Source organism: Lathyrus oleraceus, chromosome 5 (genome assembly GCF_024323335.1).
Source record: "Lathyrus oleraceus cultivar Zhongwan6 chromosome 5, CAAS_Psat_ZW6_1.0, whole genome shotgun sequence".
In the NCBI taxonomy this organism is placed as follows: Eukaryota; Viridiplantae; Streptophyta; class Magnoliopsida; order Fabales; family Fabaceae; genus Lathyrus; species Lathyrus oleraceus.
This window is the reverse complement of record NC_066583.1, coordinates 354,136,483-354,161,135: the sequence shown is the minus strand read 5'-3', so window position 1 is coordinate 354,161,135 and position 24,653 is coordinate 354,136,483. Positions and strand designations below refer to the sequence as shown.

Genomic DNA, 24,653 nt, shown 5'->3' with positions numbered 1-24,653 from the left:
AAAATCATCTTTTATTTATAACATGAAAAGTAAAAATACTAAAATAAAATAAAATAGCATTAATATTTTATTGGAAAAAGTGATTTATTAACTTTTTTTTTCAAAACAATTTGTATTTAAGTATATAAAAAAAATAGTATTGTCTCACCAAACTTGATCCAACATAGGACCAAGTGGATAAGATTTCCAAGATATTTTATAGCAAATATTTATAACCCCTCAACCGATATTTTCATATCCTCTACCAAAAAAACCTTCCACACCCACCAAACTTAAATAGCTTTTCATTACACAAAACCAGAACTGACATCAACAAAACCAACCATCCATAACACACAAACTCTCAAAAGTTGAAACAAAAAAATGGAGAATCTTCGGCCAAACAGAAGCGACACTCATCTCTCACCCAAAGAAGAAGCAACCATAGAAGCAAAAACCAGACACCATTTCGACGAAGCAGCACCAAAACGACACACAAAACCACAACGCAGTGAATACGCTTCTCAATACGTGGATAAGAATCTCTCAGATCATTCTGTACCAGAAATGCTACAGTTTCAACGACTCGAGAATGATCCTGCCGAGAAGGTTAGTTTCGTAATTACACAAACATAAATTTTCACAAAATTAAAAAATTTGCGTCTGCCGGGAGTCGAACCCGGGTCTATTGCTTGGAAGGCAATTATCCTAACCGTTGGACTACAAACGCTTGTTGATAATTCTTTTTAGAAACTGGTTTACGATGGAAAAGAAGTGGCTGAAGAATTTGTGGAAACTGAGTATTACAAAGATCTTAACAGTGTAGACAAACATCATCACACGGTAATAACTTCAACTTCCGTACTGTTTCTAATTATTCTCAAAATATTCAAAGTTTTTTTTTTCTTCACAAATCTATGAATATGTTTACTTTGAGCACAGACAGGAAAAGGATTTATTCAAGTAGAAAAAAGTGACACAAGCTTCCACATAGAACCGGATAATGACAGTCATGAATGTCATCAGTCTAGCAAGGGAAACCCAGCAACCAATGACTGGGTTCCTGCTCCTTTTACGGAGGTATTTTACATTTTTACTATGTTACTAAAACTAGATTTTGTTCATCTTTCTCTTGCTCTTATTTGAATATGTTTCAGGAGGATTCTCATTCGGATAAACCTAATAGAAGTGACAATTGATATGGAGAAGTGAATGGTGTTTGCATTCTGGAGTTTTTTATGAGGTATTTAAGTTGTAAACCAAAATAAATAAGAACAATAAAAAAAATGTGATTTGGGTTAAGGTTATTGTGTTGGAATATGCATGGTACTGGTTAGTATTCGTGTTGTATCCTATGAAGTATGAAGTGCTACAATGCATGTCTAATCTCATGTAATTTTTTCTTTAATAAATTGGTATTGTGTGTGAAGGATTTGTAGCATACTTTGTTAAACTTGTGGCTTTAAAAAGTTAAAAGGAAAATACAGTCACAACAATAAGTACTTTGTTTTTAAATATAGAATTTTGTTGACTAAACTTCAAGAATTAAAATAAGTTGCTAATCAATCCATTTTCAATGATCAACTACTATGCTGTGCTAAAAGATTTAATTGATTAGTCTTTGACTCATGATTATTCATAAGGATCAATCTTAAGAGAAATTGTGTAGTTTTATTTGCGGTATTTATATTGTTTGTTTGCAATTTCTCATAACCACTACGTTTTCGATTATAAATATCGGCATTTCACATTTGACAATGAAGACAATCATGATAACAAATATGCGTATGACACTTTCATCTGACATACTCGATTCCCCCAACGTGAATACCATTCTATAATGCCCCTCAATAGTGTATGGTCAACTATAGTGTGTGCGGTTCTAGGCAGATATGAGACATGATGTTTTAGACAATGGATTATGTGTACTAAAAAAAAATAGTTTATAATAAATTATCAAAAGATTAAAAAATTTAAAGGAGAAAGCAATAAAGAACACAATAGAATTGTTAATCTAATTTAGTGTAACGTCACCTACGTTTAAGGACTTCCAACTTAAAAAAGAAAATTCACTCTCAATAGTATTAATACAATTAGTCTTAGATGAGCAAACTTTGTCCAATGCATACTTCCTAATACTACCTGTGTATTAATACAATTAGTCTTAGATGAGCAAACTTTGTCCAATGCATACTTCCTAATACTTCCTAATACTACCAATGCATACTTCCAAAGCAATAAAGAATATTGAATTACAACTCAACTAACAATCAACTTATATGTCTTGAGTACTCAATTTAGGCTTCTTTAGAGGTTTACAATAAACAACAAGGACAAAGACTCATCTACACATGCACATGGGCATTTTTCTCACGCCATTTTTTCCCATATTTTGGCAAAGGTATAGAAAAAGAAAACCAGAGAATAACCAAAAAAACATGAACCAAAAACCAAAGTTGGATAGTCATAGTGCAAAATCATTGACATTGATAAGGAGCCATTTCAAATCCAAAAACACAAATGTTAAAACATACCCAGTTACAAGGGTCAAAACACAACAAAATTGAAATAATTGTAAACAAACAAAACATCCAACTTCATTGTCTAGACCAACCTCCGGATGATAGACAATTGTCCCGATCTTCATTAGCATTTGAGTTAGAATCACTTGATTTAACAGACTTTCTCTTCAAGGACTTCATCTTTGTCAACATGTGGTTCAACCTTTGTTTCATTCTTCTCCAGTTCAACCTTCTTTGACTCGGGAACCCTAGATTTCCTTGTTATTGCTTTCTTGACTACAAGCATTCCAACCTCATTAACATTTGTCCCTGACTCCGTAGTCTGAGTTTCTTCCGATTTTTTACTCATATTTGTAAGAAATTGAAGAAGTTGAAAGAAAAAATAATGAACAGTTTTGTGAGAACAAAGGAGAGAGAGAGAGAGATAAAGATGGTTCTTGCTAGAAAAACTGGAGTAGTTATGAGGATAATTCAAAATAGGAATAATCAATCTTGTTTCATGCACATCAATGACCATACAAGTATTGAGCTAGTATCATGAAAATAGAGAATATCATAGTCACAAGTCTCATTTATGTACTCCATGATTCTTTTCATTTGAATAAGATTACTAGCCTTGGGATTAGCTTGATATCTAGTACAAAAATCTATAGAAAATGAGATATCGGGTCTGCTTGTTGTGAGATATAGTAGACTATCAATCATGCATCTGTATAGACTTTGATCAACATTAACACCATTATCACCTATGGATAATTTCACATGTGTGGCAACAGGATTTCTCTTATGACTTGCCTTTTCAAGCCCAAACTTCTTCAATATACTCTTTGCATACTTTCTTAGAGAAATAAATATGTTGTCTTCCATTTGCTTCATTTGTAGACCAAAAAAGTAGGTGAATTTTCCTACAATACTCATCTCAAATTCAGACTGCATTTGTTGGACAAAATATTCCACCATCTTGTCTGACATTCCACCAAAGACAATGTCATCAACATAAATCTAGGATATCGTGAACTTTCCTCTATCATTCTTCATAAATAGATTTTTATCTATCCCACTTCTATTATACTCATTGTTGACCAAGAACTTATTTAACCTTTCATACCAAGATATTGGAGTTTGCTTTAAACCATAAAGAGCTTTCTTTAGTTTGTACACATGATTTGAAAGGCTAGGATCAAGGAATCCTTTTGGTTGCTCTACATATACTTTTTCATTAAGATGTCTATTTAAAAATCCCCTTTTAACATCCATTTGATACAATCTGAATCTCATCATTCAGGAAATTCAAAGTAATAATCTAATGGACTCAAGTCTAGAAACTGAAGCAAATGTCTCATCAAAATTTACTCAGTCTATTTGAGTGTACCCTTGAGCAACTAAATCTGCCTTGTTCCTTGTCACATTACCACTTTGATCTGATTTGTTCTTGAAAATCCATTTGGTATCAATGACATTCATATCTTCAGTTCTAGGAATTAATTACCATACTTAGTTCCTTTTGAACTAACACAATTTTTCTTGTATAGAAGTGATCCAAAATGTATCATTCAAGCTTATTTTATATTCTTAGGTTCAATATTTGAAATAAAATAAGAGTTTACAATCATCTCTCTGGATCTGGTGATAACTCCTTCATTCATATTTTCTATGACATTTTCAATGAATGATCCTTCTAAATTATGATTGATGGTCCCTTGTTGATTTGAGGATTTTCTTAAGTTATGCCTTCAGATTCAAAGTAATACACCTTAGGTAGGACATCTATTCGGACATCAGTCTATTGAGGAGAAACACCGTTTTCATCTTCATCTTTAACTCTTTTCTTATCTCTAGGAGTATCATCAATGACAACTTTTATTGATTCCATCTTTTTCTTGGTACATTTGTTATATACTTTGTATGTTCTTCTATTGATGGAATATCCTAAGAAAATTGCTTCATCTCTCTTGGGATCCATCTTTCTTCTTTGCTCATGATATGCCAAGAATAGAACTTGCTACCAATTACATGAAAACATTTGATAAATGGTTTTCTCCCTTTCCACGACTCATACTGAGTTGCTTTGGTTCTAGATCTTATGGCCACACGATTGTGAATGTGACAAGATGTGTTCATTGCTTCAATAAAAAATAGTAAGGTGGGTTCTTGGCATGCAACATAACTCTAGCTGACTCTTGCAAGGTTATACTCTTTCTCTCCGTTCTACTTAGGTGTGATAGGTGTTGAGAATTCATGGCCACTCCCTTAAGAGGAACAAAACTCGGAAAATTTAGAGTTTTCAAACTCTTTTCCATGGTCACCTATTTTTCTCATTATCCCACTCCTTTTTTCTCTCTGGATATGTTGACATGGCTCTTTGAAGACATAAAAAATGTATGGTTTTTCTTTAATAACTTTGAATCAAGTGTACCTGGAAAGACCATCCACACACATAAATACATTTTAGATATGTTGTAATCAGTTCGAAATGTGGTTTTTAAATATTATGGTTAAGTATTTTCATTTGTATTCGATGTTTGGTTTTTGTGTTGTTTATTTGGACTTCTTCTGTTTTAAGTGTGCTTATGTTGTAGTGATGTTTTTTGTTAACTTTATTGTACCAAAAAGTTAATGATATACAAAAATCCAAGGTTACAAAAATTAAAAGGAGGTACTAAATTATGATGTAGATGTTGCTCCTAGATTGGGACATTTGTTCTTATTGTGTCTGGGTTGACGACATATACTAAATAATCTTATCACTTTGTCAGTCATATCCATTTCTGTTCTAATATGTGTGCTGTTTGACCGTCCTTTTTTCTTTCTCCGTGTCTCATCATTGTGCCAAACTATGTCACATTCATATGGAGGTCAGTATTCCTCCATTGGTAGCACTGAGAAGCTTTTATTATACACATTCATGACGGTAATGGCCTTGTAAACATCAGATAGATGGCTATAAGCGTCCTGGCGAGTATGTGTGCATGCCGCAATGACATGGGAGTAAGGAATACGGAAGGCCTGATACTTTCCACAATTGCACCAACTTCTGTTTAGTTTGATAACATATGATAAATTTGGCCTCCCCTCATTATGGTCCATTGTTTCCTGTACACTGAAAATTTGCCTATGACGGTAAAAGACTGTAACCATGTGTGTGCTAGCTTTGATACTTTCCTCTTTCATCACTTTCATACAACATTCACTGGATATTTGACCTGACATTAAAATTTCACTACATCTTTCACCTCTGGTTACAAAGGTAGATGCCAACCTTAAATAGGTTGTTCTGACTAATGCGGTTATTGGTATATTTCTAATGCCTTTGAATACGACGTTCATGTATTCCATAAGTTTTTTTTATCATGTGACCTCATCGACAACCTCTGTCAAATTCCATTGTCCACTTCTCTACTGGTATGTTATCCACCCACCTTCCTGCATCTGCATTAGAGAATCTAATTTCGTCACGGTAATGTTGAAATGACGGCTGAGTTAGAGCATACCCTGTACTCACCACTTTTCTGCGAAGGTTCTTGTCTTTGATTGCACACATGAAGTTTTGTGAGATATGTATAATGCAATAGACATGGGTAGAAGGAGGATCACGCCATCTGTTATCATGGTTATTGTAAGCACTCTCAATGGTAGCATGTCTATCTAAAATCAAATAGAGATTGGTTTGTGGTACGACATGTGTTCTGAGATGTCGAAGGAAGAAACCCCAACCACCAGCGATTTCACCTTCAACTAGAGCAAAGGCAATGGGAAAGACATTATTGTTGTCATCTTGTGCAACAACCATAAGCAAAGTACTCTTTCATTTGCCATATAACCATGTTCCATCAATTTGAATAATAGGTTTGCAAAATGCAATACCTTTGATGCACGGTTCAAATGCCGAAAAGAGGCGGTGAAAGATTCTATTTCCAGTAACATAGGTTCCATCTGGCGTAAATGCTGGCAATGTCTCCATAATTGCAACAGTTCTTGGTGCGTATGTTTTTAGCGCCCATAAAAACCATGGCAATTCTTTGTATGAATCCTCCCAGTTGTCGAATACCTGTTCAACAGCCTTTGTCCTTGCAATCCATGCTTTCTTGTAAGATGGAGTATAATTATATCTTGTGACAATATGAGATATTATTATACTCACCTTTACTAATGATCTTTGTTAACAAGTGGAAAAATGTCTTGACATATCAATGCAGCGCTTAATTTACAATGATCTTGTACAACATTAGTTGCAATGCAACTGTGAGGTGGGTCTATAGAAGCTATCTCCCAAGAGTTGCTTCTCTTCTTGTGAGACGCAACCAACCGAAACTTACAAAGGATGTTATGACATTCAATGACATACCTTCTCGAATCAGTGTGTTTCACGGTGAAATCAGCAGAGTTATTCATGTGAAATTTTTTAATAGCTCGCACACATTCTTCTTTAGTGCGGAACATGTCTCCCACTTTTAACTCACCCTCTGACCATGGATACATGTTATAAAAAACATTATTGGATGTTTCATCGTCATACAGATCCATGTTTGTCATATGTTGAGGCGGATTATATACATGACTTGGAGGTAATGGCATTGGATGATCGTCATCTTCAATGTTGTTGTTGAACATATGATCGACCTGTGTCTCAATCTCTTCTTCTTCTTCATCAACGACGTTGACTTCTGCTTCTGCTTCTAGGTCGGTTTCATTTGAGTTTTCTAAATCAAATTCATCATATTCAACTTGATTAGTTATTTTAGATTGTTGAGATGGTATACTTGATTTAAGAGTAATATATAACTCAATAGAGTTGCAACCAGAATGTTCGTGACTAACAAACATATATTCAACATCTTCATCGTCCCGTACCTTTAGCGGGAAAAATTTGCATTGACTGTTCTAAAAAAAATTGGATTTTGATACATGATTTGTGATACAAGACCAGATCCTATGCAAGATTCAATTTGTTTTTTCAAATGCAAGAAATCTGAATTTCTCTTGATCGTAAGTCGGATAGTATCAGTATTTCGAAAATAAAACCCGTATAGATCACACTCATATGTCTCACCGTTGCAGTGAGCATTGATAGTATATTTTGGTGCAGATGACATTGTAATATTTTTTGTGCAGATGAAAAGTATTTTTTTTTGTAATAGATCACACTCATAATATTTTTTTGTGCAGATGAAAATTATATTTTGATTGTAATTTTTTTGTTCATATGAATTTGTGTTGATTGTAGGATGTAATAGTAAGAAACTTAACTAGAAAAGTGATGTGGCATGCATGCAAGCCCTAGCGCCAGTCCAATTGACGCTAGCATGTATTCCTTGTACATGGGCGTCAGTCCATATGGCGCCTTGCAGAACTCGTAACTCAACACTCAGATAGTCATGCAGGTGTCAGGCTATGTGAAGACCATGCATGCATGCAAGCCTAGGAGGCGCCAATTTGATTGGCGCTAGCATGTTAAATTTGTATGTGTAATCCAAACCATTTGGCGCTAGCATGCAAACACTATTATCCATGCATTCAAACTTTTGCATGTCACTCATTATAAATAGCCATGCAAGTCTCACATTTTTTTCTCACCAACAATCACTTCTTCCTCTGCAACAACAACCCTTTCATCTGCAACAATCACTATTTCATATATTTACCCCGACAAGATGTCTCTCCTCACTATTGGTGAATCGCACAGAGGCACAGTTACAAACATAGCAACTTATGTAAGCGTTTAATTCTTGTATTATTTTTCTAGAATAATTTTTAATAACGATACTTATTTTGTTGTTTATCTTTTATAAAGTAACGTATTTTGTTATCTTTTATAAAGTAACTTATTTTGTTGTTCACGAATTTGTACACATGAACCCGATGATTCAACCGTATGTCGAACTCTCCGGTTTTGGACATATAAGCAAAATAATGTCTTGGTCGGTGGATACTAAATTTATTCTTGCATTATGTGAAAGATGGCGTCCCGAGACACACACATTCTGGTTTCCAACCGGTGAATGTACCATGATGTTAGAAGACATCTACATGTTATTGGGACTGCCTATCAAAGGTAAGCCGGTAAATGGTAAAACCAACTATACGAATTCAATTTGCATGGACCTCTTGGATGTTGATTTGTTAGATGATAACTCGAGAGGTCAAGGTATATTCATTTCACGCCTTAAGACATATTATAACAGCTTACAGTTAGATGAGAATTCTACCAAAGAGGCTCGAATAATAAAAACTAGGTGTTACATTATGTTTTTAATTGGTTTATTTTTATTTCCCGAAGGTAGTGGTTCTAGTATGCATGTTATGTATTTACCTTTACTAATACATGTAGATAGAATAGAAAGTTATAGTTGGGGTCCGCTTGTTTGGCTTATCTTTATAGCTCTTTGTGTAAAAATGCACACAAAGACACATCTACATTTTCTGGATGTGCTGTTTTGCTCCAAGCATGGGGTTGGTCAAGACTACCGTCCCTAGCCCGTCAACAATAATCCATTCACATTATCGTATGCACAAAAATAAGTTCTTAAAAATAGATTATATTTACTTACTTTACCGATTATTATCTCTAAATAATATTTTTACTTTTATTGTGCAAATGGTCGACACGTGGTATGAGTTATAACAGATGTCATAAATACTGTATTACTCAATATCGCAACCTTTTGGATCACCTTCGACCGGCGGATCTATTGCCATTAACCTAATTATTTCGTAAAAAATTGTTAATTTCTTCTACCAAATTTATAATCTAATATATGTTCACATTTCAGTTCATTTGGCGTCCATATCTAAATTTGGATCATGACCATGAAATCAACAAACAAGACGCATCTGTTTGGACTGCATGCGCACTAATTGTAAGATTCACCACTATGGAGATGCACAATAGTGATCGTGTTAAATTACAGTTCGGTATGCTTCAACACATCCCAGACCCCCCGACAAACCTATGACTATGAGAATGACATCTACGCAAAGTTAATGACCAATGGAACTTTAACCCATGGCAAAGCTTCGCTAGATCTGAGTGTCGCAAATGGAAGCCCCGCCAAGACCATGTTTTAACTGACGATGTGATGCCAACTGAAGAAAAACCAAGTCATAATTATATGACTTGGTACAGATCGGTTGGATTTGAGTTCATCGCCAAGGATATGTGCCTATACGACCCACGCCAGACAACTTACACACTAGAAGGCTCAACATCTAACCCCCAACAACATTGTTAGACCGGCTACTCACAACCCCTTATCCATTAAAATTTTCGATCCACAAACCTACAATACTAACATGCCAAACACCCAACAACAATACCAAGAGCATACCGCGTACCACCAACAACAACTAGATCATCATCAAGACATCCAACATCGTTATGCACCCAACACATCACCCTATCATAGCCGCCTTAGTCAAAACACTCAACGATCATTTAACATCAACCGTCTTTCCTCCTACTATAGCCAAGAAGCTCAAACATCTCAAAACCAAAACCTTCAACAACTATATGTCTCTCAAACACCACAACAATCATTTCAACCTTTCCTCGACGCATTATTCACACCAATGTCTCCCTTCAATCGTCTTGGTCATCCTCCAACAACTCAAACACTTCCAACTACTCTGACATGGTTCATGAACTTAGTTATGGCGGTACCCCTTCGATGCATACACAAGACTACGTTGATGTGTCTGACTATCTCGGGCAATCTCCTGCAGTTGGTGGTGATGTTCCTGGGCCCTCAAATACTCAAACACCCGGGATGAATCATCAACTTGGGTTAGGGCCACGAGTTCGGGTAGCTAGGGGATGTGGGACCGGAGGTCGGTTAGATGATCCTGATCATCGAAATTAGTCTTTTTGTGTAAACGGGTATTAATATTAATATGAATTGGTCCGATTTTCACTTTATCTACAATGTACAATGTTTTTCAAAAAAAATACGAAATACACACAGGTGTCAGACCAATTGGCGCCTTCTTTAAAACTTAACACAAACGCCAATTGGATTGACAGCACAATGTGGACTAGCCAATCCAATTGACGCCTCCTCTCTAAGTTTAAGAGCAGACGTCAATTCATCTAGCGCCTCCTCTTTAAAGTGAGGTATTTTGGAAAATAATCTAAAAAGTTAATTATTTTGAAAAAAAAATTAAAAAATTGGATTATTTGGGTAAAAATTTGTGAGTAATACTCTTTTTCTAATTTTGGTTTAACTCTAACCAACCTTTAATATCTCAAGTACTCTAAAAAACATTACTTATAATTTCTAGCTTCATTGTTTACAACAAAAGTAATGGTCTGAGTAGGAGTCATGCATCTTATCATAAACAAATTAGTTATTTAAATCCAAAATTCCCTCTCCTTGTTTACTTCCACGACGGTGATTTCGGGATAGAAACACCTTCCTCACCACCATACCATAAATTTCTCAGCTCCATTGTTTCTCAAGTTCATACAATTGTTATTTCAGTTCCCAATAAATGGATAGATTATCACACTAATTTTGAGAAAGTGTTACAGCTAGAGAAAACATTGAGATGTTAACTTGCCCCCGTATTATACATGGTATCCCTAAAATTTTAAAAATCCTAAACTACCCTTGTTATTACTTATCAACAAAATTTTATATTTCTTTCAAATTTTCACATTTACTAAAAAAATGAAATTTTTGATAGTTATTTTGAGATTTCCATTATGCAATTTTTCGTATTTCAGCAAATTCATGTATTTATATCGAAAATTTAAAATTTTGCGGGAAAAAAAATCAGAAATATCAAAAAATCTGGTATCTTGTATCAAAAGTTGTCTAAATTTTCGGAGAAAAACAAAAACTTCAGGAAATATGCAAATTTTCGGTATATCGGAAATCTGCAAATTTCCGATATACTAGTAATTTTGAATATATTTGAAATTTCCGATAATAAAATAGGAAATAATAAAAATGATTTATTTGTGTGGTCTGGAGCTGACAGAGACATCTACATATTCGTGTACCGATTATATGCATTTATTCACCACTTACGCAATATGTTTTCTATGTAACAAGTTTAAATTAAATATTTTCTCGCTCTTATATGATATTGATAGTAAACTTTTTATGTGATGTAAATGGCAAATATTTTAGTCTTGATCTGAAGTATTAGCCAGAGTATAAAATATTGGCAAACAACATGATATTATTATTGTGCATGTCGTTCTGATATTACAAATGGAAAGCGAGGTAGGAAAGATAAATTGATTATGGATTATGAGAAAGAAGGAGATTATAAGAAGGAAGAATACATCTGAAAGCAGTAAGTCCTCAGAGGGATTTTATAGTATGAAAGTGCAATGCCCTTTTAGGCTGACATCTGCGTCGAGTGGTAACGGTTGGAAGGTGATGGTTAGGTGTGGGTTGCACAATCATAAATTATCTAAGGATTTAGATGGCCATGACGTATTGGATCGTCTAAAAGTTCATGGGAGACAGTTTGTGAATGACATGGTGAAGTACAACAAGGCTCCACGGTACATAGTTTCTGCCTTAAAAGACAAAGATGTAGAAAACCTCATCAGTGTTACCCAAGTGTATAAATCTAGAGCTACATACAATACGAGCAAGCGAGATACATTGACGAAAATGCAAATGTTGTTTACTCTTATTCATAGAGAAAAATACATGTGTTGGACAAAAAATAGGGAAGACTCAAATGTTATTCTTGATATCTTCCTGACACATCCTGATTCATTGAAGTTATTGAATATGTTCACTTGGTGTTGATTTTTTATTGTACAAACAAGGCAAATAGGTATCGGTTACCACTGCTTAAGATTGTTGGTGTTACGTCAACAAAAATTGACGTTTTCGGTAGGCTTTGCCTATTTGGAACATGAAAGAGAGGAGAACTTCAAATGGGCACTAGAGAAACTCAAAGAGTTGTTCTCTTTTGAGAAATTGGCATATAATGTTGTGATGACGGACTGAAAACTTGCGTTCATGAATGCAATTGAAGTTATGTTTCCAAATTCAAGTCATTTGTTATGTTCGTTCCATCTTTCAAAAAACATTAGCATGAAATGTTAAGAGTATGTTAAATCAGAAATACATGAACATGACATGGATCTATGGATCTATGGAACAACATCGTGTATGCTAATAGAGAAACTGAGTTTGTCGCACACTTGAAGTACTTTGAGACTGTTTGTACTAATATTTTTTTGTTTGTTAAGTATGTGAGTGAAACATAGTTGACACCTTATAAATAAAGGTTTGTTGATGTTTCGACTAACAGAGACACTCATTTAGGGAACATAATAACGAACATGCACATTGACTTCTTTTTGATGTCATTACATTACTAAGCATTATTTATCATGTTGACTCATTATGGTTTAATTATTATTTTTAGGGTGGAGTCTGATCATTGGAGACTAAAAAACATGTTGACTAGAAATCGGAGAAATTTATGGCAAAGTTGAGATGTTGTGAACACCATGTTGAAGTTGCAGCTAGGTTCAATCCAGGTCTTGTTTCAAAAAAGTATTGTTAAAATTGAGCATCAATATAACACTCCATTCTATACAAACTTGCACGATTTTGTTTCAAGGCAGTGTATACAGCACATTGGAAAGGAACTAGAAAGGGTAAAATTTATTGGTACAAGCAAAGATGTTTGTCGTTGCTTCATTAGAACAACGCATGAGTTACGTTGTGTGTATCAACTTGTCGGTTTCCAAATATAAGGAAATCATGTTCCTTTAGATCCAATTCATGTTTTTTTGAAAGAAATTACTCATTAAAGAGCATGATGGCTATCATAAAGAAAGTGGTACACAGTTGAATTTAGAAGCAGAGTGTGAAAAGTTAAAGATATATTTCAATACTTTGGATATTATAGACCATATGGTGTTGAAGAAAAAGGTTCTAGAACTAACGCATGAAGGTGAGAAAAACAAGAAAGGGGGGTTTGAATTGTTTTAGAAAATAAAACTTTTTCAGAAGTAGGAACACACATAATTTTATACTGGTTCGCTTATAACACAAAGTTATTCCAGTCCACCCGGCCAAGGTGATTTCGCCTTCAAAAAGGATTTAATCCACTAATCTTGAAAGATTAATACAACCAAACGGCTAAGAGAGTGATCTCTTAGTCCTCCCAAGTATACAGACTACGCGGAGTCACTTGAGGAACAAAAGCAATTTAACAAAATAAATATGTAATAGAGAGTGCTTCTAAGAGTAAGTGAATATTACAGCAGAATTATCAATCAAGTGTTTTCACGTATGAGCAGCAGCTCGTGAAAAGCTTTAAGAGAGAATGTAAAGAATTTTTCTGTGCGTTGTTGTGTGTCTCTCACTAAAGTTGGTTGTCCTTTATATAGTGGTGAAATGACCGTTGGAGTGATGACATAATATTGGCCTTTGATGAGTATTCAATGTCATTACTTTTGTGTTTCTTGCCATAACCAATTTGTCTCCTTGAATAATTTCTTTCTAAAAATACTTCCTTTCCATTTGAAGAAATTCTTTCTGTTACTCTTTCTGGATTTGAAGAATCTTCATCAGAGTCTTTGCTATCTCGGAGTTTCGGTGTCAGAAGGAGATTGTGTTGAAGTTACATCAAAGCTTCTAAGAGTACTGGTCTTCTAGATCATCAGAACTAAGTCTAGTGGATGTTTAGAGCTTCTGGTTCTTTCTGTTGTCTTGTTTTGCTCAGAATCAGAACTTCTAGAGTGCACTTTTTCTTCAGATGCTTCTGATCTTCTAGTACTTTGTATCTGATCAGAGTTTGTATCTGATAAAACGATCAGATTCCTTTGTTGCTGTTCAGAGTCCTGCACACTTAGAGAATTTTCGTTAGGGTGCCTTTTTTGGTTTCATCCTTTGTTATCATCAAAATCCTGGAATTATATTGTAGAACAAATTTTATTCTTACAATCTCCCCCTTTTTGATGATGACAAAACAATCTTAATTAAGAGATGAAACATTTAGAGATAAGAATATTTAGATCAGATAGACGTGAGCTCCCCCTGAGATAAGTCTAGGAGTTCAGAAGTTCTTACCGGAGCTTCCATGATATAATGTTTCTAGATGCTCTTCTGCAAATTTCTAAGTCAAAGAGGATTAGAACCAGTTAAAACAATGTTTGCAGAGTACTAAAAGGATTTAGATATGTTTTCATCAGAGCTGTGTTTAGTTCTCCCCCTTTTTGTCAGAAGGAAAGACAAATATATATATATATATATATATATATATATATATATATATATATATATATATATATATATATATATATATATATATATATATATATATATATATATATATATATATATATATATATATATATATATATATATATATATATATATATATATATATATATATATATATATATATATATATATATATATATATATATATATATTCAGATAGAAAGCACAAACAGCAGAAAGCAAGAACAAACACAACAGAAATCAACAAGCAAATCAACAATCAAAAGGAATCCTAGGTGCCTAAGAGTTTGGAGGTGGAGGCATCCTCTGAAGTAGTTGGGTCAGCAGATTCTGAATGTTGACATTTACTGAATCCTGTTGATCCAATCTGGCTCGGACTTCTTTCTGCTCGTTCTGAAGATCTTCAAGTGTCTTGAGAACTAGAGGGACAAAGGTGGAAGACTCCCCCTGAGTCAGAGCATCCAGTTCTACCCTGTTGGCAGATTCTTCAGCATGACGAGCTTCAGCTTCAGAAACGGCTTTAGCTTCAGCTTCAGCAGCGGCTTTAGCTTCAGCTTCAGTAGCAGCAGCCTCAGCTAGAGCTTTGGCTTCAGCTTCCTTAAGTCTTTGCATTTCCTCTTGTCTGGCTTTCTCTTCTACTTCCTTGCGGGCTCTTTCCTCAGCTTCTCTGGATAGACGCTCCTGGAGTCTTAGCTCAGCGTCTTTGATGAAGTCGTTTCGGACTTGCTCAGAGAGGCTCTTCAGCATGAAGGCTTCAGCGGTCATCCAACCAATAACTCTGTTCCAGTGTGTCCTAACAGTTGACGGATCATCACTGATGCCAGAGTTGATGGTCAGAGACTTGACCTTGTCAACTGAAGCTCCTGCAAACAACATTATTGCTTCCTCTAGGGTTGGCATGGTGTTTTCTGGTTCAGAGGGTGGAGGTGGAGAAGTGGGAGGGCTTAGGTTGAGAGTGGGAGTTTGTGGTTCAGCGGGTGTATTTGGTGGGTGTGTGTCAAAGTTATTTAGTTCAGAAGGTTAAGGATCATATGGTGTTCGATTTGGTTGTTCTGCGGGTGGTGAAGTGACTTCAGGTTCAGGTGTGGTTTGTGTTGGTTGTTGTGAGGCCAGAGTCTAAGCTTGAAGTTGGGCCAGAGTGGGAGATGAGGGGTCAGAGTGTTTTGTGTCTGAGGAAATGTTGAAGTAAGGGGGTGATTCTGGAGAAGAGGATGAAGATGGTGAGGTGGTTTCATTCAGCATTTCTGCGTCAGAAACAGGTAAGGTTGTGGTGGCAAGGTTAAATTTTTGGGATGGTTGGTGAGATGTTCTGGTGGTTGAAGGAGGAGTTTATGAGTTAGTGTAGATAGGTGCTGGTTGAGGGATAGAAGAAGCAATGGGATGTGTTTGTGTAGAGGGAGCAAGAGAAACAGACTTACCAGAGGGCCCAGGAAGAGGTGCTAGAGGTCTTGATCCGGAGGATTCTCCTAGTCTTGCCTTCTTAGCTTGCTTTGCCTTTTCAGAGGGTCCTCGTGGACGCTTCATGAAGTTTGGAGGCTCATCTGGCAGCTGGCTGATGTTGAAGTCTGAGATATCCACTCCTTCTCTCCTCAGATCATCTAAGTAATAAAGGATTACTTCTCGAGGGTCAATCTTCAAGAACAGATAGAGTCCATTTGGAATCTTCCTCTGATCTTTGAGAGCTTCCCAAGAGGTGTCCAGAGTGGGTTTGAATTTGACTTGATGCAGAATCCCCATGCTCTTCAGATTTTTGGCGTTTAGAGCTTTTCCAGTGTCGATCATCACGTCCTCCATGAGTCTGAGCGTTAACAGGTGGTCCACGAGACGGCTTTCAATTAGAACATCAGAGATTAGCCTTCCCAGAGGAATGTAGTTTCTGGGCTTCATGTTGTTTCTTGTATCTCGTACAGAATCTCTGAGGTACTTGAAAAGAAGTGTTGGAAGGCAGAGCTTCAGACCCTTGTGGATGCAGTACATAATGCACTTCTGGTCTGTGTTGATGTAGTCTTAAGAGTTTGACGCTGGGCGATGATGGATGGTACCCAGAATGATTTTCAGCCAGACCTGGAGGTTCTAATGTAGCTCTTTGTTCTTGGAGTGGTTGCCTTTAGCGTTCTGGTTGAAGATTGTTGGGTTAATCTCATGGGACATGTATTTTGCCCTAGGATTAATGTTGTAGATTCTTCTGCCTCCGTATTTTTCCATGCCCAGAAAAGCAGCAATGGACTTCTCAGTTATCACCATTTTGACTCCCAGAACATAGGAGACAATGTAGTGATCATCAGCATCAGCGAATCTCCAGAATTCCTTCACTAAATTTGTGTAAACTGGACCATATAGACGTTTGAAGTAGTTTCCCCAACCTTGATTTCTGAGTTCTTCAGTGAGGTCAATGCCATTTCTACGCATGTTGTCAAAATCCACCAAGGATTCACATAACACCTCCAGTTTCTCAAATGGTGTTGCTAGATTGATGTGAGGCTCACGATCAAGGATGTGTGGTTCTTTGTAGATGGGAGTTGAGACTACACCGGTAACCACTGGGTGTGGGTTGCTTGAACTTGGAGCTTGTTCGCTTGAATCCATTTGTTGAGAGAAGTTGTAGACAGATTGTTGTTGAGCATCCATGAATGTTGTTGAAAGCTGGGATGAAGATTGAAGAATGTTGCAGGAATGCCTTAAGAGAGCTGAGCTTGCAGAGGTTTTAAGAGTGCGTGAGAGTGAAAAGTGTGCAATGTATGAATTGAGGTGTTTAAATACCCAAATTAGGGCGCATGCAAAACGACACACAAAACATAGTTTAGCACAAAAACCAAGTCTCCATGTTAGAGGGAAAATGATTACAGCTCATTAATGATGTCTAATCCCAACAGTCAGTACACTGCTCGAGGAGATCTCAAGAGACTGTTCCTTGATTTCTGCCAGACAGCTGTCTAGAAGTTCCAAGGTCAGACGCAAGGTACTCCACGTGTTTGCTTTATCTGATCTTCAAGAATACCAAAGGATTGGTTCCTGGAGATTTCTAACTCAGATAACTTCTAACTTGGTAGGAGTATCAGAGTCAGAGGCAGAATCCACTTGTTTACACCAGAATCTTATTTTACAAACTCAGAGGCACATTTTATTCAGGGCAATTTTGAATGTTCAGATTCTTTAAGATAAAGAGGAATCTATCTTCAGCTAAGGGTTTAGTAAAGATATCAACCCATTGATGATCTGTATCAATGAATTTCAATGTTACTACCCCTTTCTGAACATAGTCTCTGATAAAATGATGTTTTATTTCTATGTGCTTAGCTCTGGAGTGTAAAATTGGATTCTTGCTTAAACAAATGGCAGCAGTATTATCACAGAAGATAGGAATGTTACTCTCAAAGATTTGCATATCCTCTAATTGATTCTTCATCTAGAGCATCTGAGTAGTGCACAGTGATGCTGAGATGTATTTCGCTTCTACAGTAGACAGGGCTATGGTTGATTGTCTTTTGTTGGCCCAGGATATCAGATTCTTTCCCAGAAGCCAACAATTTCCAGATGTACTTTTTCGTTCCATTCTGTCTCCTGCGTAGTCTGCATCACAAAAACCAGATAGTTTATACTCTGATGTTTTCTCATACATCAGGCCCAGGTTAGGAGTTCCTTTCAGATATTTGAGAATTCTCTTAACTGTTGTTAAATGAGATTCTTTGGGATCTGATTGGAATCTAGCACAGAGACAAACACTGAATAGAATATCAGGACGAGTAGCAGTCAGATAGAGAAGAGAGCCTATCATACCACGATAGAGCTTCTGACAAACCTTTTGACTGACTTCTTCTTTTTCAAGAATGCAGGTTGGATGCATGGGTGTCTTTGCAGGTTTGCATTCAGCCATTTCAAATTTCTTCAGAATGTCTTTTATGTATTTACTTTGATGAACGTACGTGACTTCTGAAGTTTGATTAATTTGAATTCCTAGAAAGAACTTTAGTTCTTGCATTAAGCTCATTTCGAATTTTGCCTGCATTAGCTCAGAGAATTCTTGACATACAGAGGCGTTAGCTGAACCAAAAATGATATCATCAACGTATATCTGGCATATCATGAGATCGTTATTAATGTTTTTACATAAGAGTGTAGAGTCAACTTTTCCTCTAATAAAATCATGTTCCAGAAGAAAATTACTTAATCGTTCATACCAAGCTCTGGGAGCTTGTTTTAATCCATATAAAGATTTCTTAAGTTTAAAAACATGTTCTGGACAATTTGAATTTTCAAAACCTGGAGGTTGGTTGACATACACCTCTTCTGATATATAACCATTAAGGAATGCGCTCTTGACATCCATTTGATACAGTTTGATAGAATGATTTACAGCGAATGAGACAAGTAAACGAATATATTCTAACCTGGCGACTGGAGCAAAGGTTTCATTGTAGTCAATTCCTTCTTGTTGACTGTAACCCTGAGCCACTAGTCGAGCTTTGTTTCTGACAACTTCTCCTTTCTCATTCAACTTGTTTCTGAACACCCATTTGGTTCCGATGATGTGAGTGCCTCTGGGCTTAGGAACAAGATCCTAGACGTCGTTCTTTGTGAATTGATCTAGCTCTTCTTGCATGGCTAGAACCCATTCGTTATCTTGAAGTGCCTCATCACAGGAAGTAGGCTCGACCAGAGATACTAGTCCTAGAGGAGTTTCTTCAGGAGACTTGAAGGTAGACCTAGTTCAGATAGGTTCGTCCTTATTCCCATAATCAACTCTTCAGATATGTTGAGGTGATTTTTAGCTTTCTTTGGGATTGCTGGGGAGTTAGTTCCTTCTGAAGTTTGAATGGCAGTTGCTTCTGGAGCTTTAATCTTCTCGTCATAACCTACAAGAGTGATCTCTAGATCTGCAAGTTTCTCAACTAGCTTTGACTTTTCAGGGTCAAGCTTATCATCAAATCTGACATGAATTGATTCTTCCACAATTTTGGTTTCTGTATTGTATACTCTGTAGCCTTTAGAGCATTCTGAGTATCCTAACATAATATCTTTTTGTGCTTTGGAATCAAACTTGTTCAGATGTTCTTTAGTATTTAAAATAAAACAGGAACATCCAAAAGAATGAAAATATGAAATGTTTGGTTTTCTTCCTTTACATAGTTCATAGGGAGTCTTCTCCAGAATGGGTCTTATGGAGATTCTATTCTGAATGTAACACGTTGTATTTACAGCTTCAGCCCAAAAGTGCTTAGCCACATTTGTTTCATTGATCATGGTTCTGGCCATCTCTTGGAGTGTCCTATTCTTCCTCTCTACAACTCCATTTTGTTGTGGAGTTCTAGGGCAGGAGAAATCATGGGATATTCCATTAGAGTCAAATAATTCCTCAAAAAATTTATTTTTAAATTCCCCACCATGATCACTTCTGACTCTGATGATTTTAGAGTCAAATTCGTTTTGCACTTTAGAACAGAAGCTAGTGAATACAGAGTGAGACTCACTCTTGTGCTTTAGGAATTTTACCCATGTCCAGCGACTGAAATCATCAACAATGACTAGTCCATAATTCTTTCCATTGGCTGATGTTGTTTTCACAGGATCAAATAAATCAATGTGAAGAAGTTCCAAAGGCTTAGAGGTAGAAACAATATTTTTCTTTTTAAAAGATGATTTTGAAAATTTTGCTTTCTGACATGCTTCACATAGAGCATCTGAAGAAAACTTCAGTTTAGGTAGACCTCTGACTAACTCGAGTTTATTTAGCTGAGATAACTTTCTCATGCTAATGTGGCCCAAGCGTCTATGTCATACCCATTGCTCTTCGTGAACAGACATCAGACATTTCACATTTTGTTCTTTTAAATCAGAAAGATTTATTTTATAAATATTGTTTTTCTCTTGCCAGTGAATAGGACAGAACCATTGTTTTGATTTATGGCTTTACATGTTTTTTGATTAAAGATTACATCATATCTGTTATCACTTAATTGACTTATTGATAACAGATTATGCATTAATCCTTCTACATATAACACATCAGATATAGAGGGAAGAGTACCATTACCAATAGTTCTGGAGCCTCTGATCCTTCCTTTCTGATCTCCTCCGTAGCCTACGAATCCAGCATCTTTAAGTTCCAGGATTTGGAACATAGACTTTCTTCCCGTCATGTGTCGCGAGCATCCAGAGTCCAGGTACCATGACTGGTGTTTTAACTCTGCTGCATAAGATATCTGCAACATAAACAATTTTATCCTTTGGTACCCAGAGTCTTTTGGGTCCTTTGTGATTAGTTTTCCCAGAGTTTCTTAACACTTTGGGTTTTCTAGCATTATTAAATTGTTGCTCTTGTGTATATGTATAGTGATATGAAAATGGAGATTTAGGTTGGTCATTAGTAGAAGTTTTATCTTCACTAGGATCATACCCAATTCCTCTTCTATTGTTCTGATTGACTCCATAAATCATGGATGCCATTATGCTCCTCCCTATCCCATTTTTCAGAAACTTTTGAAAAGATTTTTCATATTTATAAATTATTGTGTTTGAAGTTTGTGGAGCTTGAGATAACGCTTCTTCAAGTTTTGAGCAATTTTTCTTTGTTTCATCTCTTTCTAATGTCAAAGTTCTGTTTTCATCTTTTAGTTCTAAAATTGTTATCTCAAGTTTGCCACATTCTTCTAATGTTTCTTCAAGAACGCCTTTTATAGCTTTAAATTTTTGTTTGAGTTTCTGATATGAGCTGAGAGTTTCAGACATACATGATTCTAGGTCAGATCGAGAGAGTTCAGAAAATACCTCTTCTGATTCAGATTCTTCATCTGAAGTGTTCTTGGATGTGGTAGCCATGAGTGCCACATTAGCCTGTTCATCAGAGTCTGATTCTGATGAGTCAGATTCGCTGTCATCCCAGGAAGCCATCAGTCCCTTTTTGGTTCTGAGGGAATTTTTCTTGAAGTTCTCTTTTCTGGAATTGTCTTTCTTTAACTTGGGACATTCGTTTCTGTAGTTACTTGTTTCTTTACATTCATAACACGTAACATCTTTGTTAGATTTACCTTTTGAGATTGATTCTGATCGGTCCCCTCTGGGTCTTGGTCTCTTGAAGTTATTATTCCTCTTTCTCCAGAGTTGTTTTACTCTTCTGGTCAAAAGGGATAATTCTTCCTCATCGTCAGAATCTTCCTGCTCAGTGTCATCAGCATCTTCTATTTCGGCCTGGAAGGCTTTGTTTCTGTCAGACTTGCGCCTTTCAGATTTGGCTTTAATGCTACAGACTTGATCTTCTTCTGAGGCTCATCTTCCTCCAGTTCTATCTCATGACTTCTGAGTGAACTGACAAGCTCTTCAAGGTTGATATTGTTCAGATCCTTTGATAGCTTTAAGGTTGTGACCATGGGTCTCCACTTCTTTGGCAAGCTTCTGACTATCTTTTTGACATGTTCTGCAGTTGTGTATCCTTTGTCTAGCACTTTGAGACCTGCAATAAGAGTTTGGAATCTAGAAAACATTACCTTTACAGCTTCATCATCCTCCATTTTGAAGGCTTCATATTTCTGGATTAGAGTCAGAGCCTTTGTTTCTTTGACTTGAGAGTTTCCTTCATGAGTCATCCTTAGGGAGTCGAGTATATCTTTAGTTGTTTCCCTGTTGGTGATTTTTTCATACTCATTGTAGGATATGGCATTGAGAAGTATCGTTCTGGCTTTGTGATGATTCTTGAATTCGCGCTTCTGATCATCTGTCATTTTACTTCTGGGAACGGCAACTCCAGCATCTGTTACAGGAGGTTTGTATCCAACTGTGACAATGTCCCAGAGATCAGTATCATAGCCCAGAAAGAAACTTTCAATTCTATCTTTCCAGTAATCGAATTTCTCTCCATCAGAGACTGGAGGCTTGGCGTTGTAACTATCTCTTTCATTGGTGTTGGCCATAGTTTTTCTCGTTCTGGATCTCTCTACACTGTTAAGTGTTTGATTAGAAAATCAATAACAGAGTCGAAACTCTGATACCAACTGAAGGTGAGAAAAACAAGAAAGGGGGGTTTGAATTGTTTTAGAAAATAAAACTTTTTCAGAAGTAGGAACACACAGAATTTTATACTGGTTCGCTTATAACACAAAGTTACTCCAGTCCACCCGGCCAAGGTGATTTCGCCTTCAAAAAGGACTTAATCCACTAATCTTGAAAGATTAATACAACCAAACGTCTAAGAGAGTGATCTCTTAGTCCTCCCAAGTATACAGACTACGCAGAGTCACTTGAGGAACAAAAGCAATTTAACAAAATAAATATGTAATAGAGAGTGCTTCTAAGAGTAAGCGAATATTACAGCAGAATTATCAATCAAGTGTTTTCACGTATGAGCAGCAACTCGTGAAAAGCTTTAAGAGAGAATGTAAAGAATTTTTCTGTGCGTTGTTGTGTGTCTCTCACTGAAGTAGGTTGTCCTTTATATAGTGGTGACAGGACCGTTGGAGTGATGACAAAATATTGGCTTTTGATGAGCATTCAATGTCATTACTTCTGTGTTTCTTGCCATAACCAATTTGTCTCCCTGAATAATTTCTTTCTAAAAATATTTCCTTTCCATTTGAAGAAATTCTTTCTGTTACTCTTTCTGGATTTGAAGAATCTTCATCAGAGTCTTTGTTATCTCGGAGTTTCTGTGTCAAAAGGAGATTGCGTTGAGGTTACATCAGAGCTTCTAAGAGTACTGGTCTTCTAGATCATCAGAACTAAGTCCAGTGGATGTTTAGAGCTTCTGGTTCTTTCTGCTGTCTTGTTTTGCTCAGAATCAGAACTTATAGAGCGCACTTTTTCTTCAGATGCTTCTGATCTTCTAGTACTTTGTATCTGATCAGAGTTTGTATCTGATAAAACGATCAGATTCCTTTGTTGCTGTTCAGAGTCCTGCACACTTAGAGAATTTTCGTTAGGGTGTCATTTTTGGTTTCATCCTTTGTTATCATCAAAATCCTGGAATTATATTGTAGAACAAATTTTGTTCTTACAACGCATTCATCCATAACTTTTATGTGTCCACCGCCAGTGAAGTAGAAGGCAAACAAGGGAGTTAAGAAGAGCAGAAAGGGTGAAGAGAGTGATGTGCATTGTGATCCTTCACAGTAGGAGTATCGTGAGGACTCGCAAGGGAGTAAGACTATAAAGAGGTCATGCATGAAACCAATAGGAAGTCAACCGTCAAGTTTTTCGGGTCAAAGTCAATTGTCCACTACATCTTCGAGTCATCGTTACTTGTCTCAGTTTCCTGGTTTCTTGCATCCATACATTGATGACATTTTTGATGTGGGTGACGATGGAAATTGTGGTTTTCTGACTATTACAGCTTTACTTGGATGGGGCGAGGAGTCATTGTGGTTGATTCAGACGTAATTAGCTACTCAAGTTCATCAACACCCTAAATTATTTTTCAATTTGTTCTATAACACAGTCTCTGAAGTTAGGTATGCCTTAAAAGTAGAACACTTAGGTGCGCAGGATCGAAAAAAATGGATGATGATTCCTGATATGGGTTACCCTATTGCTTGTAGATACAATGTCATATTTGTCTCTCTGTCAAACAGACTTAACATTATCTTTTTCCCTCTTACCTTAACTCCACCTATGTATATGACCAGACATAAAATCATTGTTATTGATTTTGTGAACAACAATCATTGGGTTCAGATAAAGTTGAAATCTAGTAGTCCATTGCTTCATGTCACTGACCATCGGAGACAGAACTGTATTAAAGATGTAAAAGTATGAGAATCAACATATGCATAACTATATTAAATACTCGAAAACATTGCACACCAAATTGAAATTCACGTTAGAACCGAAAGGTTTCATGGTGTTAATCTTGAAGGGATTGTTTTAGTTATTTTTTCTTGAGATGTGTGGAAAGGATTAGACCTTAAGCCAAAGAATATCAACATTTAATTTTGGTGGAGAATTT

The 24,653-nt window shown here is 36.3% G+C and overlaps 2 protein-coding genes and 1 non-coding gene across 3 annotated transcripts; 1 reads left to right on the top strand and 2 right to left on the bottom strand.

Moving 5' to 3' along the window:
* The first annotated feature begins 223 nt into the window (after positions 1-223).
* On the top strand, positions 224-1,408 carry LOC127084637 (uncharacterized). Its single transcript, XM_051025127.1, has 4 exons — positions 224-588; positions 730-822; positions 922-1,059; positions 1,137-1,408. The coding sequence occupies exons 1-4, from the start codon at positions 364-366 to the stop codon at positions 1,176-1,178; spliced, it is 498 nt and encodes a 165-aa protein (XP_050881084.1). The 5' UTR covers positions 224-363; the 3' UTR covers positions 1,179-1,408.
* Positions 638-709, bottom strand: TRNAG-UCC (transfer RNA glycine (anticodon UCC)). The gene has a single exon. It is a non-coding gene; the product is annotated as a tRNA-Gly (tRNA).
* Positions 1,409-2,987: 1,579 nt separating the features above from the next.
* On the bottom strand, positions 2,988-3,461 carry LOC127080653 (uncharacterized mitochondrial protein AtMg00810-like). Its single transcript, XM_051020963.1, has one exon. The coding sequence runs from the start codon at positions 3,459-3,461 to the stop codon at positions 2,988-2,990; it is 474 nt and encodes a 157-aa protein (XP_050876920.1).
* Positions 3,462-24,653: the final 21,192 nt, after the last annotated feature.

What these genes read in the sequence shown, in the direction of transcription:
- LOC127080653 (XM_051020963.1), bottom strand. Translation starts at nt 3,461, where the DNA reads ATGGTGGAATATTTTGTCCAACAAATGCAGTCTGAATTTGAGATGAGT.
- LOC127084637 (XM_051025127.1), top strand. Translation starts at nt 364, where the DNA reads ATGGAGAATCTTCGGCCAAACAGAAGCGACACTCATCTCTCACCCAAA. An exon ending in TAGACAAACATCATCACACG is followed by an intron (nt 823 to 921) that starts GTAATAACTTCA and finishes CTTTGAGCACAG; the next exon opens with ACAGGAAAAGGATTTATTCA. An exon ending in TTCCTGCTCCTTTTACGGAG is followed by an intron (nt 1,060 to 1,136) that starts GTATTTTACATT and finishes AATATGTTTCAG; the next exon opens with GAGGATTCTCATTCGGATAA.